The sequence below is a fragment of the Paramisgurnus dabryanus genome, chromosome 7 (assembly GCF_030506205.2).
Source record: "Paramisgurnus dabryanus chromosome 7, PD_genome_1.1, whole genome shotgun sequence".
NCBI classification, from domain to species: Eukaryota; Metazoa; Chordata; class Actinopteri; order Cypriniformes; family Cobitidae; genus Paramisgurnus; species Paramisgurnus dabryanus.
In genome coordinates this window covers 22,768,509-22,786,590 of record NC_133343.1, presented here as the reverse complement: position 1 = coordinate 22,786,590, position 18,082 = coordinate 22,768,509, and the positions used below count along the sequence as shown (strand labels likewise).

The 18,082-nt window shown below is 36.4% G+C and overlaps 1 protein-coding gene across 4 annotated transcripts in view; it reads right to left on the bottom strand.

Annotated features, from left to right (window-relative positions):
- lrp8 (low density lipoprotein receptor-related protein 8, apolipoprotein e receptor) overlaps positions 1 to 12,561 on the bottom strand; it is a 248,637-nt gene extending 236,076 nt beyond the window's left edge. For all 4 annotated transcript variants that reach the window (XM_065272696.2, XM_065272699.2, XM_065272697.2 and 1 more), the window contains exons 1-2: positions 12,386 to 12,561; positions 11,721 to 11,840 (exon numbers count right to left, since the gene is read on the bottom strand). In XM_065272696.2, coding sequence (XP_065128768.1) covers positions 11,721 to 11,840; positions 12,386 to 12,452 — 187 coding nt within the window. In that variant the 5' untranslated portion in view covers positions 12,453 to 12,561. The remainder of the gene's footprint in view (positions 1 to 11,720; positions 11,841 to 12,385) is intronic.
- Between the last annotated feature and the right edge of the window lie 5,521 nt (positions 12,562 to 18,082).

Below are 18,082 nucleotides of genomic sequence, written 5' to 3'. Positions count from 1 at the left end.
TGTTTAGATTAACAATTGAAGAGCTTAGATGCAAAAGCCGCTAAACAATATCTTCGTCAAAAATTGACCGATTGCTCTCAGCACATATTATATGTCCATCAAATACCTTCACTTAAATCCACTTAATCCTCCTGGCGCCAAGCAATTAAAAAATATTGGTGTGTTGGCAGAATCCGTTAAACGCCACAGCATCAGTGCTCAAAGTGCATGAAAAACGAATGTGAAACGACCAAGCATCACATTCAAACTTGGGTCCCTTATGGGTACTTTGACCAAATGTGGCAGCCACATGCATAATACAGCCTTTCAGTTTGTACATAAGTAGGACAAACAAGTGACAAACACATCAAATGAACCAGTAATGTTTGACATCAAAGCAAAATCTAAATCTTCTTGCAATGCGTACCCCCTGAAAACTCTTCACGTACCCCCTTGGGAATGACTGTCTTATGCAACACAGCTTCTTAAGTAAATCCATCATGTTAAAAGGCTATCTGGATAATTTATTTTATTGAACTAAACGTTCGAAAACGTGACCTGGTATAAACAGCGTTATGCATGAAAACATGTACACACAAACGCATGCATTCTCTGAATTGCATTAACACTGGTATGTCCTGTGCTGGAGACTCGGGGGGCTTCGCACTAATCTTGCATAGAGACAGAGCTATTGAGGAACTGTCAGGGTGCTTGCAAACAGGAGAAAAGCTGACACGGACACGAAAATAAAGAAAAGATGGAGAGGATGTGATGGGGTCCCACAGACAGTGCTGGAGAGAAAAGGAGAGAAACATGGGTTGAGTGTAGACCCCTTGAAGTGCTGGAGAGGGAAAAACAACGAGTCAAGGGGATAAAGAGACATTGAGGAGCTACTGGGGGCTTTTAAAGGGGGAAGATGGGTAAATGGCTTTACACAAACCTACAAAGCCCTTCTCTTACTTAAAAACTGATTGGCTATCTATATGTTATTGTGTGTTAATGCATTTCTATAAACTAAAAAAGGATTTTGTCAGTTTCCCAGTTTACGCTTTAATCTCCTACAAACAACTGCATAAATTATTATTTTTTGACCAGGTGGTGTTTGTGGTTGAATCGTATCATGTGGACAAAGACACAATCTCACAGGTGGGCTTTATCTTAACCAACTTCAGGGTGGCATGTCACTTCTCTGCACAACATACAATCACAAATTCAATAAAACTTTAAAGAAAAGAATGTGATCTAACATAGAAATGTCTGCGCATGTGAGTTTGTTATCCTGAAGATCAAATGCCCCTACATTTGTTTATGCATGCAAGACGTGCGTCCATTGCAAACGCTCTGTTTACAAGCTTTAAACATTTCTCAGCACCATTAAAAAGATTGCATAAGGTCAAGAGATTTTCTCTCTTTCCCCTCACACACATTTTTCTTCCCACCGCTCACAAGCCAAGTTCAAAACCACCACGATCTTCTTCTATGGTGGGTGCCATAAAATGTGCCCACACTCCATCTACGTCGTAAATAGATCTCTGGGAGTTGTTTAACGTCCTCATCTCAACTGAAGATCATTGTACTTAGAGCAGATAAAACTCCCTGTTGCAACGCTGTGATTTAGAAAGGTTTTCAGCTCAATTTTTCCCAGCCGATATGGTACAGAAATCACTGAAGAGAAAAGTAAGCACTTGTAGGAGTGAAAACTGTGAGACGGTAAGTGAAGAGGTGGCACAAGTTGTAAACAACCTCAAAATAATAATAATAATAATTATCTTTTAGATGAAGTAACACGACCACACATGTATACATAAACACTGATACGACATTACACACATTGAGAAAGGGTTTGTCAGTGCATTGATGTGTATTAGCCATGTGATTTATTAATGAAGAACAGGTATTGAAATACTATTCGGATTACATTTCAGGCCAAAACTGGGAAGGTGACAGGTGTGCACGAGAGCACAAGATACAAAAACATAATAAAAACAGAATCGTGACGACACATTCGACTAATCTTGGCAGGGATTAGACGGTCACAGACGCAAGCTGTCAGAAACATGGACAAATGAAATAGACGCTGAGAGTATGTGATCTGAAAAAAGATGTGCACAGATATACACCACTATTTCCTGCAGCTTTATTCAGCAACAGTGCAAACTCTACATTTATATTACATTTGGCAGACAACGTGCAATGTAATTTAATGTGTATATATATTTAGCTTGTTACCTGGGAATCAAATTTATGTTAGCGTCATGCCCTACCAGTTGAGCTACAAGGACATGATAAATAAAAAAAGAGTGCCATCATATAAAATTGACACAGAAAATTTTAAAGAATGTTAAAAATGCTACTATAAAACGGGCATTTCTGGTCCTTCATTCTGATTGGTTGAAATGTGTTCTAGACTGTAATAAAATACCCTGGTAACCCCACGGTTCAGACCGTATTACATAGCTTAAGTATCACTGCACCACTGTTGCTATGTACTGATTTATGAAAATAAACATCAGAGTTTTTAAATCATATTTTTAATTTTTCAACAATTGCACAATTAATGGCGATATCCAAATAAATGTCAATAAACATTGTTGAGTTATCTCGTCAATTAAGAGAAAACGCTTCCCTGAGGAGTTTTTAAGCCGATCCATATTTCTGTTATTATCCACTAGGTGGCGAACTTACACAATTTAAACACTGAAGTATCCACAAAAACTTTGTGTAAGTTTTGATCATCTCTCGGAATCTGATCTCTAACAAACGTCCTTCACAAAAATGAAATTATTTCAGCTTTTGGCTCAAAAGTTTAAAGATGATTAAAAGATAACTTTTTTTTTTTTAAAGTGGAGGGCCTGTTTTCATTTGATATATTGTATTTTTATATATTTAAAGGTGACATAGAATGATTGAACGGGGTATTTATCCTTGTTCTGTGATGTTACATGTAGACAATTTTTTTTGTAAGGCCTTAGAAGGTTCCTAAAAACCTCTCTCAGATAGCTCTATTAGGGTGGGGGATTTTTAACAAGTGGTTTTGCACCTATTTGGCTCCCCCTACTGGCTTAACTTGCAATCTCATAACTGATTGGCTGACTTTGCTGCCACTCAAAAAATTTACCCAATTATTTTAAAGTGGAGGGGCAGTAAGATGCTTGTGATGTCACAAGCATCAGTTTTTCAGATTGGGCCGTTTTCTGGCTGACATTTCTAAAAGAGGAATTTCTATGAGACCGAGATGTTTAGCATGTCTAGCACTTTTTGTATGTTCGTGAATGCGGGTAGACTACCATTATTCAACAAAGACAAGGTAAAAATGGATTTTCATTCTCTGTCCCCTTTAAAGAAGATTTTTCTGGAAGGCATTAAACTTTGTGAAAATCATACAGTAAGAGATGCTGGCACTGGCTGGCAACTTTTTTTAAACCCTGACGGGGAAAGAGTCAAGCATGCTTCCAAACATATTTGATCCACACTTCAACAGTTGCATGATATAAATGCTAATGTATAAATTAGAGGAATGTTGATTTATGAAAATAAACACCACAGCCTTTAATCATATTTTCATTGGGTCTTTGCTTCGTCTGTGTTGCTTGGGATCTGCGCTCTGTTGCAGCAACACTTGATTCTGAGGAACTGCTTTGTTTGGCGGAAGAGTAATATTTGTACTAATATAATTACAACTTATTTGCTGTATTTGATTTTATGATATCCTGCTATGCACATAAAATAACCGTTTTATAAAAGCAATAAGCAGTGGTGTTGCAAGGTATTTTATAACAGCTAAGGGGGTTTTCCCTTAGCTGTTATAAAATGCACAGGTAAAGTAACCCACTGCTGCTTGGGGCTTATTTCTTTAATTTACAAAGGTTAGTTAAAGTAAATTAACCCTAACCCTAAAACTTGCCCCATGCTTAGTCAGAAAAGCTTAACAGAAACTCAGTTGAAAGCATCCCTTGGATTGACCTGGAAACATGATTACAAAATGGTTAATATCTAATGGTATTATTGTACATGGGCTGAAATAGAATGTAAAATTGCACAATTTTATTTCAATTTAAACAGTCCAACAAAAAAATCGAATGTGTATCTCTTCCTAAGATTTTAAAAATTATAAAAATATCCATCACTTCATAGACTGTATAGGCCCACCAATTTCGATAATGTTTAATATCATTGTTTTTGTCAATGCTATCTCATTGCAATCCATACATATTTTACAAGGTGGCTAATTCATATTAATTCGTATGACCACATTCATACATTTTGTACGATTTGCTTTTGCCCCGTGACAGTGGGGTTAGGGGCTAGGTCAAGGGTGGAGTTAAATTATTGTTTTTTATCAATTATACATTTATGTTTTTGTATGATTAATTTGTACGAATTCATACGAATTAGCCAACTCATAAAATATATATGAATTCTTGTGAGTTTAAGCTGGTTTCTTGCGTGTCTCAAGACTAGTTGTCATATGATAGTTTGTCACAAGAGTTTCAATAACCAAAGAAAAAATTAGTTATCAAGGGTCAACATATTTGTCAGTTGTCAGTTCTGGTTTCAACTTCGCTAAAAATACCCTAATAATATGATTCATTTTCTTACACAAACCTACTGTTTCCCGTCAGAAGATGTATATTATGAGACATTAACTCACTGGAGTCGTCTGGATTACTTTTTTAATGAATGTATGTGATTTGGGACCTACAGCAAATAAGTGACGAATTGCATATAGAAAACAATTATTCATATACATCTGGGATGGCATAAGGGCGACTACATTATGATACATTTATTTGGGTGAACTATTCCTTTTAAAAGAAAATAAATGTACAACATTCTGTACATAAGACACTGTATGCACAAACAAACACATTCATATTAGTACACTGAGCAGAAGGCATATGGGAGCAGCAGCAATGTGTTATCCTCTTTCTGTATCCATTCCTCTTTTATGCCAGCTTGCCAAACGAATCACTGGCCTGTGGCTGATTGTACAGCACACCTTGATGAGCACAGACCACCTGGATCCCGCTTACAACGACAATGCACTAAATATGAAATTGAATAAATAAAAAGATAAATGAAACCAAAAGCGTGTTATTCCCACTTCAACTGGCCTTCACCAGTGGCTACCGAGTATGCTGGAGGCAGGGTCTTTGTTCACCTCACCCTTTATTCTGTCTGTCTGTCTCTCTCTCTCTGTCTTCATGCGTCTGTCACTTTACCCACCCCACAGTTCCTATAAGAACAATCCGACAACCAAGATTTCATACTGGTAAGTAGCCTTTGAAGACAGACCATAAAGCTAATCCATAACATCCACAATATTCACAATATCCAGACAAAGAAACATTTCTTTGTTTCTCTCTCCCTATCACACTCTCCAAATGAATACATTTTCATTACATATCAGAGTTATGAGAAAATGCAAGTCTCATACAGGGCTTGATGTGTTAATAATGGACTAACATGTTTTAAAGGGATAGTTCAGCCAAAAATGTTCTTTATAAAATTACAAAAAAATGACTTCAGCTGTGTTTTCACAGATGCAATCACAATTGTTTTTACATTGTAGTTCTTAAGAAGCAGTTCAGTATTTCTCTAAATGACAATAATTAATCACAATGAATTTTAAATTTGTTTTCGTTTTGTTTTTACAACTATTCTCAATTCATTAATCTCTAATTGCTGAAATTTGCCTTTAATGTATCCTAAGTGAACTCTGAAGGTGTTTAAAAAATAAATGCCAATTACTAGATAAATGTTTCTACAAAATATACATAATTTATATGATTACTAAGCAAAATAATTTCTATACATCATTAACATGTTTACAAAATAAATGCCATTTACTAGATACATTTTTCTACAAAATATACATTATTTATATGATTATTAAGCAAAATAATTTCTATACATCATTAACATGTTTACAAAATAAATGCCAATTACTAGATAAATGTTTCTACAAAATATACATTAATTATATAATATCAAGCAAAATAATTTCTACACATCATTAAAATACACATAATAAATGACAGCATATGCAGCTACAGTTTGTAAATGTGTGCGTAGGAGTGTTAAAAATATGACAGTTTTGATGAGACAAAACCAGGAAACTTTATTCTAATGCATTTTCTCACATTCAAGCAAGATATAATCACAAGTGCTACTTGGGTAAAAACAACTACCTGGCATTTAGTGTACAGAAGCAAGCGCATGCTTGAGACTTCTTGCCCTTGAACTGAAATAATCCCACTGATAAGATGCACGCGTGCGCACACACACACACACACACACACACACACACACACACACAGTTATTAGCATATGGAGGGACACTAATTGGATTTTCATTATGCACCTGGACAGTTCATGGTCACCAGGGTTTGTTTCACAAGCCCAGACACACAGAAGTACTGGGTCTCTCAAAAGCACTAATACATGTTTTCTGATCATACAGTATTAATGGAACAACAAAGCCCCTGGGCAATGGCAAATCCCGGCAATAATAACCCAAGTAGTGACTCGTTTCCAAACATGCTCATCTTTGAATACAACTTGCAATGGGAACTACAATCAAAGGTCTTAATGTGAACACGCAAGAATCGTATATTGGCTGACTGGACTTGACAATGAACATCCCAAAATCCACAACTCACGGACAAAACAAATTCCCCAGCAAGATCACAAGACAAAGGTTGTGTAACAGTGACATCTGCACTTTTATTAGCGCAAATGTCACTGTTACACAACCTTTGCTAGCTCAGTGGTAGGTCATGGGTTCAAACCCAGGGAACACAAATACTGATAAAAATGTATAGCTTGTAATGCACTGTAAGTCGCTTTGGATAAAAGCATCTGCCAAATGCATAAATATCATATCAAATATCATATTACACAAGTCCAGAATTACTCATTACATTAGATAATGATGGTGTAATTACCGATCGACCGTCCAGAGACCGGAATTGGCCGATTTTACACATAATCGGTTGGACCGGTAACCAACTGGTCAGTCTCACAACATTCTGACATTCTGATTCCAAACCAGTCCTTATGTTGCCAGTTGCGCAGGCACTAATGTCACAGGCACACACTTGCAGTGAAAGCAGCTCCCAACCCGTTAATCAACAGCTGCATTAATTTAATTCCGTACTCGGCCGGAAAAGTGATCTGTTTTACATAAAAACAGTGACCTGAATCGCCGTGCCTATATTGATTGTTGCCACCCATTAACAATAATATTCCACCAGTTCACCCACCCATGTGCAGGACACTGCTCAGGTGTGCGTTTCCCAAACAACGACCTAACTCACTCCTGAACCACCATGATGTAAAGTTGGAGAACAGTCACAACATCAACTTTATTGCACATCAATGGTTTGAACCATGTTGGTTTAATAATACAGTTGATGATGTCACGTAGGGGGTGGAGTACTAATTAATCTGTTTAGATTTATTTATTTACAGCAGTAATCTGACATTAACATACATTGCATCTAAAGACTGCTTTTGTTGTCGTGTTTAGTTCTCTGTTGTTTTATTTCAAGATATTTCATTCTTTGGCAAGTTACGTCACTCATCCCAAGGAATCCCCAGGGTCTTAAACTCTGTTTACAAACCAAAAGATATGAAATGGAATTCATAACAGCTCTGTTTATGTTAGCAATGTTAATACAAAATACAATACATATAAAACTGTAATGTTGATTATGACCGGCCCTTCAATAAAAAAATCTGATTTTCCAGAAGCTTCTCATGAGTCACTGAAACTGCAAGCCTGTGATTCAGACAATTTCATCATCTTAACAGATTTACTAAACATTTCCTGGAAGACAGGATCATTTAAGATTAAAACTCTGACCTGTGACCTTGGATGATATGAATGATATAAGGTTGAGAAAAGCAGACGAAAATATTTTTCAGAATTGTGTGTCTGTGTGCGAGTTTGTGGTATACACTGTACGATTTTAAAAAGTCCTTTAGGATTGTTGCTTGCCACACTGTATGATCTCAGTTTCCATCAATGTCAGACTGTACGAGTTTAAAGACTTTTAAAAATCGGACACAAACCAAAACAACGCTTCGGTAGTATTATGTCGTCGATCGGCAACGGCTGGACAAACACAAACTGAAGCGAACGCTAGCTCACCGAAACAACATTTAAGGATAATTTTGATCACAAGGGTCATTAATCGCCTAGGATTCCAGAAATCTTTTAGGATTTCAAAATTTGTCTCAGACAGCTAAATCGTTCCTAAAATTCACAGTGTCACTGTCCACTGTACTTAACAATACTACAAGTAACAGCCATAAAACTACTGTGATGCTTTATGTCTGAGGCAGGCGGCTCGAATACAATAATACATGAGTCACAAAAATCGTCAAGATAAAGCCTCTTTGTCATCAGCACCATCTGACAATTTCTTGCCAGGGGTAATATGTCTGTTTTCAGAGAAGATAAAACAAATCAGTCGACATAAAATAAAACACACAACAAAGAAAAGTGACAAGCAAATTCACAATCGGTCAAAAAAATCCATTTTTCCCAGCTTTTTTACATGCAAGGCTTGCAGCCTTAACACATTTTTGCACATTCATACAGAATTAAGACAAAAAAAAATCATTATGACTGCTATGAAACCTCAAACCATTGTGTACATACAATATACCACAACACAGGCAAGACTGCTGTTATACTTTACACTAGATTGCACACATTTTTTTAGTCCTCTGTGTTGTTTTATATAGTTCAGCGTCTTTACAGTATGTGACATTGCTAAATTGTTTCTGGATGTTATGGTTATTATCATGCTCTGAATATCTTACTCTCTTATCATTGGTACTTTCAACAGCCAAACACACTTCATCTTTATCACTCCATCTCTGTTCTTTGAAATAAAAGGAATATGCTGGAAGTCGGTTTCAATTATACTTCTGCATCATCATACGCGTTAACATGCAATTACACATGCAGACCGCTAGTAGGCAGTATCCATGTGTGTAACCCACAGTAGCAATGCAGTGATGGATGTAAATAGACACTGACTTTTGTTGCAGATTGAGTTAAATCACTCCTCAACTTGGCCCATCTTTGTTCTTACCATTGCAAGAGGAAATATGAATTTTTTTCTAGGGGTTCTAAAGGACCTGCGTAGTTACATTTTTGAAAAGGTGTGCTTCAGGCTACGCAGAGCTATGCACAGTCTACGGCATAAAACCTACAAGCCACTATAAATTGTGCATAAGGCCCAAAACATTAAGTTAACAATTTATTAGCCACTTAGATTTATTCCAATGCTATTAGAACATTGTGTCAACATCTTTTTCATTTAATAATAATAAAAATGTTAAAATGACACATTAATCCATAAAAACATCTGAAGGCCGTCCTGAGACTCCAGCCACTAAGGCAGTCCCTATACCCAGAGAGCCCACTTCATCTTCAGACACAAAGCAGTGTGATTAGAGTTTGGTAGTGACGAGAGAGAGAGAGAGAGAGAGAGAGAGAGAGAGAGAGAGAGCAGTGTGTGCCCTGAAGTGTTGCTATTACCGTCTCCCTGGGCAACTAGAGAGGAATCCTGCCAATTCTGAGGGTAGGTTGTGTCTGGGAGGGGAGCACAAAGCAATCCTTAAGGTATTTTTCGAATTCAATGTCTGTCCAAGTCCCCAAGAAAACATCCAGAAGGGAGAGGGGAGCATTCAGCCCACTGACAGCCCAAGAGAGTGCTCCCACCTGGGGAGAATCCCTGCAGATACCCTGCCTGCTAGAGATACCATGTGTAACATGGCACCTTAGTACGGATCTATTGAAACTGGCACAGCCGATGCCAACACACCAGGTGCAAGTGACAAACTGAAACCTCTAGGGCACTATTGGTTAAAAATGCCACAAACATTATAGAGCAGAACTTCATTATTTTCCACAAATCATACTTTAATAAAAACTGCATAACAGACTAGGTTGTATCACATATAGTATAAATAAAATAAATAGAAATCAGACAAAGAGAAGTGAGAAAAAATCTGATAGAAGATTGCAATTTCCTATTAAATTATCTAAACATCGCAAAATCAATATTGCCTCTCAAATGTAGATGTATTTTTCACTGCTTTTTAATGGCATCGGCAAACTCACTGTTAAGAAAATAAAGAAAAGAAGTTTAATCAAATTGGTTGTGCAAGGTTTTTTTTATAACTATTTTACATTTTTACTATAAGTTAACAAGCTAATATTGCTTATGTAATCCAGGAAAGTAGGTTAAAGTGTAGCCAAAATTTTAAGAAGTTGGACAAACTTGGACAGCCAGTTTGAATAAACTTCAAGTTTTAAGGCATCCAGCTAAACCATTTTTGCAGTACTGCTGTGTTAAGCATAACCCTCTGGTAGAATAATGCCTAAAATTATTTCCCAAAGAGAATGGGGCAATTATTCTGCAATTCCTTTTAGCTTGGTTTTAGGGATATTTAGATACATTTACCACAGAAAAGCACAAAAAATCAGATTAAGCTATAAAAGAAGATTTATTATTTTCTCCTGTTACATATTTTTGTGCCGTTCACATGCAGCCCAGGTGCAACTTTTGGTTTCAGATAATGACACAGCCACAAATGAAACTAACGCAGCCAATTTTTTCAACCACCAGCAGTCAGTGCTCTTTGTGCCCATCTCCTTTTCTAAAATGTTACCAATCACTCCTTGTCCACACTCGGTTTAAGTAGCAAAGCTGAAACTTAAGCTTAAGCAGGACGCAAACAACTCACAAACACAGAATAAGACACACAGTTCAGTATGACCTTTAAAATCCTTCATTACATGACTGAAACACTGACTCTCTATATTTGTTTCACACGAGCCTGGAATGCAGTGTAGGTTAATGTGCCCGTTATTGCATTACATCTGCTTAAAGTCTCTGTGAGTGCAATTAACTTCATTCATTTTAGAGAAACCAAATTGTAGTTAGTGGAAATAAGGACCAGCAAGCATCAGTATTCCCGGATTTGACCCTCCACTTTACCACATTCATCAACTAACCAGGATAATTACAGCACTTTGAATTCAAACTGTGACCAATAAACCAGGATAATTACATTTTGTAAGAGTTTCACTTTTCCGACCTTTGCTATAGTAGCCTACATCTGAATTAAGTTACTCACTAATTGTTACATTTTTATGCTTGTCTTTCATTAGACAGTCTTGCACAAAGTCCATCTGGACAATGTCAAGCTGAATAGGCTTTCTGCAAAGACATCTATAAAAAATCTGCTCAAAAATAAGCCCAATTAAAATGATATGTTCATGAAATATCAGAAGAAGATTGTACCCACTTTGCATTACAGGCAGTGCCAATACAGTACAACACATGTTTCTATAATGAATCCCAATGAATCTATACAGATGCTCACTTAGAAAAAGCTCCACAAACAATAAGCATTCTGCTAATCATTACTATTACTCTACACATTGACATGAACACCAAACTCATGCTTTTGACACAAAGCAACAAATTACAAAGAAGTAAAGCATCATATCCCCCTTATGTCACTATTCGTGACAGCTGCAAACACTCCTTCCAGGCGCGTAAAGCACCTGCATGTTTACAAAATCTAGTGAGCAGCCTACATAGACAGAACGTTTGGCGATAACCGCTGTTAAGATTGTAGTCTAGGTAGTCAAATCACTATATTTTTGTTCATTTGTGTGACACCTGGCTGTTAGATAAAAATTGTCTACTCACGGCAGTTTTCCTCGTCGCTGTTGTCCGAGCAGTCGTCGTCATCATCACATCTCCATGGAGTCGGAATACACCTGCCGTTCCTGCACTGAAACTGACCGCTTTCACACTCCGGCTGAGTACCTGTCGGTTAATTTATGTTTTAATGCACAGGCCTGTAAGTCTCTTTAACGTTTATTAAATTGTATTAGGTTGTTTTGAGTTAATTATATTAATATTAAGCTCTGTATATCTATGCGTTGTCAGCGCGGTAAAACTCATAGTGGGCACGTGCGCGATGACAGGATGCAAGGATTATTATATATACTATGAACATTAGGCTATGTATCGCTTACAAGATGACTAACTGGGGTAGACAAACTATTAATAACATATGTGGCTTCCGAATAATTCTGTAGGTACATTCAATGGGAATAAAGTTGCGTCTGCGCTACTTTCAAACGTGTACATATAACAACATTTTCTAAAATCGTGTCCCGGTTGAACACAAAAGGACAATACAGCACGCGTATAAGACAAGATTTACTTTAAAACACAATGTGTTTAATGGTTAAGTTTTTTTAATGTCTCGTCATCGGAAGTGGCCGCACGCGTCTGCACCGGTGTTTCTGTAGTATCATCCTTAAATTTACACGAGCGCGCTGACAACGTGGAGCGTTAACACTTACCGTTCACAAGCAGGAAGCCCGCGAGTATCATATGTAAAAGCAGCAGTTTCCCTATACCCGTCCACATCTTTGTAAATCAATGCGTTGTGCTCATACGAAATATAAAAAAGCCCGTGAGGTACAGTCTCTGCCTCCCGTCACCGTGCAGCCTGCGCTCTACACCTCTGTGAGCTCCACTGCTTTCGATACCAGTTTGAAATGATGACGACATCACTGCTGGGCGGAGACCGACATGCCCTCTGATCGCTTGTGGGCGGGGCTTGCCGAGATGATGGGACATGGAGAAAAAATGCACAACATCAATATGAACACCTGGAGAAAAACTACAAAAAAGTACTGTAAATTATTTTAAATTAATAAAAAAAATAATCTGGATTTAAGTAAAAAAAATAAGTTAAACAATTTAGCAGTGACCATAAAAAAAGAAGTAGCCTAATTCAAGGGTTATATCAACCAAATATATCAATTGTTAACAAATGTATGTAACCAAATGTTATACTGTAAATATCACTAAAAATCACTTAAAAAGCCATATAGACTGAACTGTTGATGTATATTTTACTTAAGTTTCTAATTTCCAAAACTGTATATATAAATACTGTATGTGTACATATATACCTGTAGGCCTACTCACACGTTGAAGTAAGCAGAATCATTGTTTGTTGGGTGGAAGATGTGTAGTTTTAAACTGCAGGGACTGACACATTGAATAAGAAACTGTAAGCCTTGCAGCACTATGATAAATTGTTCCCCCTTCTAAAGTCTAAAAAAGAGAATGAAAGACCCAGATAGATGGGAGAGAGAGAGAGAAAGAAGCTGAAAGGGTTTTCCTCAGCTGAGAAGGTATCACCATCAGTCAATGGTCCTTTACTTCCTCACATGCAGTGAATCAGCTCTGTAAGGCATTTCGTCTTATTAGGCATTTTCTGAGAGATTGCTTTCACTGCTCATCTACTGCAGCATTGCTTTCTGCTTCATAAACCACAATTTTTAAAAGCACTGTTGCTTATTTTCAGTTATGCAAGTAGACATACGTTAGAACAATAAAGAAATAGTTCACCCAAAAAAAGTGTCATAATTTACCCACCCTCATGCCATCTCAGATGTATATTTATCTGTATTTAAACCGGTGCAATGTGTAACTTTTAGAATGATCTCTTAAGAGAAATGCAATATAAAATGCATATTATTATCAGTGGTCTATAAAGACCTTACATAATGAAGTGTATTGTTATTATTGCCTTAGAATGAGCCGTTTTTATCTACAAATACTGCGGGTCCCCATATATGAAAGTCGCCATCATGTTTTCACATTAGCCCGAAATGGACAAACTATTCTACAGAGCGTGTTTAATCACTACGTTTCAGACGTCGACATGTTTGTCCAGTGGTGGCTATGATATGTGTTTTGAAATTAAGAAGTGAGCTGTTGGTTGTAATTACCAATCTCACCACTAGATGCGCTAGAACTTACACATACCACCTTTAATAAATGTTAATAATAAGTGTAAATGTGTGTGTAAAAAATTTTTTGTATTTTGTCTAAATTGAAACTAAACAAACACACATTACTAAAATCAAACTGACATGTGTGCACGGTATTATTTTTTTAACCGGAGAGGATGAAATGTCCGTTTATGAAAATAGCCGCCCACGTGTAAACGTAGCCACGGAGTTGCTTTTTGAAACAGCCAATCAAAGCACAGCTACAGCATTATTATTAATGACCCTTTCAAATAAGGTAATAATAGACCATTTAAGTCTTAAAGCAAATCCTAGGGTTGTAAATGGACATATAAAAACATTTCTGGATAATTTTTACACATAAAGGTGGGGTGCATGATCTCTGAAAGCCAATGTTGACATTTGAAATTACGTAAACAAACACGCCCCTACCCCAAAATAATCTGGACCTACTTTTGATAGACCCGCCCCACACATACACAACCCAGGCAAGGATATTGGTTAGTAGACACGCACCTTACTGCTGATTGGCTACAAGTTGTGTTTTCGAAGTCATGCATCCCGCCTTCAATAAAGCCACATACCATAAAACAATTTAACATATTATTTCAATGCATTCTTTGGCACCTTTAAATTCTTGTGTTTAGCTGATGAAAGGAAGTCATACAGTATACATCTGAGATGGCATAAGGGTGAGTAAACTATGAGAGAATTTTCCTTTTTGGATGAACTATTCCTTTAAAAAGGTATACCTTACTCACAGGGTCAATGGATGCATAAGCAAAATACCAGTGACCTACATGCTCATTATCTTATATTTCTTACCACATAATTACAAGTTCAGACCTGAAGTCATAATGCCACATCTTTTCAACCACTTTCATTTTCTTGGAAAAGAGAAATAGAAATTCAAAAAATGTGTGATCAGTCAGCGGATCAGTATTTCCTCTATGTCTGTGGCAAAGCCAGCCTAAACTGTCAGAACTGCTGGCTGCCAAGCTGCTGACCCAAAAACAGAGACATGTTTAGTCAATAGCTGGCCTGCCGCCAACCAGCTATTGAGGTGAGAAACAGAATTGAAAGTGCATTAAAAGATATGACACTGGAGGGCGACCACACAGCAATCACTAAACAAAGACACATGCTGTATTAAAAATGTACAACTTAAGTCAAGCCCAGGAGAACACAGTTATTTAAAGAAGTGTCTTGTATGGTTGCTGAAGCATCATGCTTTCCTTGTCCAGTGATCAGGGGTAATGAGGCATTTTACATCTCAGTATATGAAAGAGTGTCCTTAGGTATGCATAAATTCATCAACCAATCAGACTGGAAAGAATAAGAGCCATTATTATTACTCCTCAGACTTCTTCACTCTTGCTTCTGTGTTTCATTTTACATAACACTTAAATATGATGACGTGCTATCTAACAGTGAATCAACTGCTCTTTAACTTACTGCAGGATATTATAAGGATAATTTATGAATTATGTACATAAAATGTTATGGTCCAGTTAAAGCAAAAAATACACCTTTGCACCTATATCTCGGAGATACATATTGGTACCAACAGTATACATTATCTGTACTACATTTTACAAATTGGGACCTTTTTAATTAAAAAGGGTACTGCCCTAGCTTGGGACCATTTTTTTTCTGACAGTGCAGAAACGCTGATGGGGTTACTAATTTTTTTATTTTTATAAAAGTTGAATTCCCATGAATTAAAGAAAAATCAACATGTACATTTATAAAACGTGCCCTGCAGATTTTAACAGTGCTTCCCCTGTTATACAAATGGCACATAATGGTAGTCAAACTAATTATGATATGCACAAAATATAAAAAAATGTGATTTAAGAAAAAATCATATATATCTGAATATACCAGTTTTCATAGACTTTATGATTTATGAAGCCTCCTTCACATTTGTTACGTATGTCCAAGTGATAAATCGACTTGAAAAAGGAATGACTCTCAGAGGTAGGGACATACAACTACTATTTTTGCATTACAAAACGCAGCTATAATATTAGCTTTGGGTTGCAGGAGCTGCTGTGTGTTCATTGAGCACATTAACCGTTTCTTAGGTTTGTTCTTTTACAGTAATACTGATAATCTCCTTTGCTTTCCACACTGCATGTGGAGGTATAAGGACTTTATTATTTAATTTTTGCTAATGGCAAGTCATCACACTGCATGAAAAGAGCTGTATACGGACAAATACGGAATGGGAAATCCCTGCTAAACTTTAGGTTTGCCAGATTTTTGAGGCAGAGTGCTTGGAAAGGTAATACACCAAAGTAAACTTGTGAAACGTCCAGAAACCTTACGTTTGTGGATGTTTAAAGGAACTGGTGGAAGTTTCCAGGAATCCTTACAGCTGGTTGTGAGGAGCGGTGGGTGTGAGGTGTGAACGGCTTTTTATATGTTAATGACCCACAGGTAGAGGTGTCTTCTTTGTTTTCAGAGCTGAGTGGGGTGGGGGGTTAACCATGTCTCTTTATACAGTATTGTGGTACATAAAAACTGTGTTTTCTAAATATATTTATTATTAATATAATTTAATTAGTCTATTTAAGAAACTAAGCATCATTCAAAATAACTAAAATTCAATGGACACAATTACCATTTTAATGTGTGAAAATTATGTCTCTGACTCAAGAGAAATGCAACAAATGTTATTTCAGAATATATATTTCCAACACTTTGAAAACATGTCTCCAACTGCCCTAGGTCAGAATATTGTGCACGTGTCTCAATGCTGCATACATCGTTTAAAAGAAGCCGTTCAAATGACATCATGTAACTCATTTTTGCTAGCTAGGATGTTGATAAATTAGTCAGTGAAATGTAAAGCTGCTTATTTTTGCTGATGTCTCATGATTTGAAGTTCATTGTTTCTATTGTTATTATAATTATACCCCAACATTTCATTAAATCTTTTGAAATAGAAACAAAAATATCAATAGACAGGTCCATAATCTAAAAGACAGTCTTTCACATGTGGATGCAAAACATGTTGGGTGAAACAGACTGACAAACTCGGGTAAACATATCTGCAGATACCTGTCAGCTACTGTACTTCTAGTCCAGAGGTGCCCAAAGTTGGCCCACAAAAGACCTTTAATTTTTTTATGTTTCATGCATACTTGAAGGTGTATAAAATGCATCACGAAACCTAATGAACTCGGGTACTATAGGCTAAAAATGAAGAGGTTGCGGCAGTGGCACACAGAGAAAAGGATATTTAAAATTGATTGGCAAAACGATTTCTTTTTTCTACAAAAAGCCTTGGAAAATAAAACTGCATTAGTTATGCATAAACAGAGTAATGTTTGCTTATTTATTTTTAAAATATTAGAAAATTATAAATTAGGGGTTATCAGGGCAACTTTAATTTTAATATAACACAACAACATTTACTTTTGGCCCACAGCCCTCAGTCAGGTTTGGCCCTTGTAAGGAATGAATGTTCTAGTCTATCTGAGGAGGTAAATTTTAGCATTTGATAATGCATGCTTGCACAAAGTCAGACCACATATTATAATGTTTGTCTTCAATCAATCAATTTAAACAAAAGAGATGGGGACTTAATATAATAAGGGTCCATATATCACAGTGAAAAAAGACATACATGTATTTTTACTTTAACATGAACTAATGCTGAGTTACAGCATATCATATATTGAAGAGTCATCATTAACTACAACATGACATGTTTTTCATTGTTAGTTAATGCAGTCATTTACAATAAATTAATTTGAGTTCATGTTGTAGTTAAGTAAGTTCAGTAAGTTACATGTCTTAACTCAGCATTAGTTTATATTTACTTATATTTAAGTAAGAATTCATTTAGGTATACATTCAATGTTTCCAATGATGAGCAGTTAATCCACTAAACCCAGAGATAATTCCTGAGGCATGTTTAAAGAGTTTTGTATTTCATCAAGAAGGTGCTGATTCACAAAGATTTTAAATTTAAGAAAATCTGAGCATCATTCCAAATAACTGTTAACATGTTTGTCAGCTAAACATGTTTTGTAAACGTAATAAACTTTATAAAAATATTTTTTATTTTGTATTAATAATCAAGTATAAAGAACAATGCATAGTGTGAAAATGCGGATTATAAAAAAGTATATTAAAGAAAAGGACTACATTTCCCAGAATGCACCTGCACCCACTCATCTGACTGCCCCCACCCTTCAGGTGCGACTGCTCAACCTATGGGCT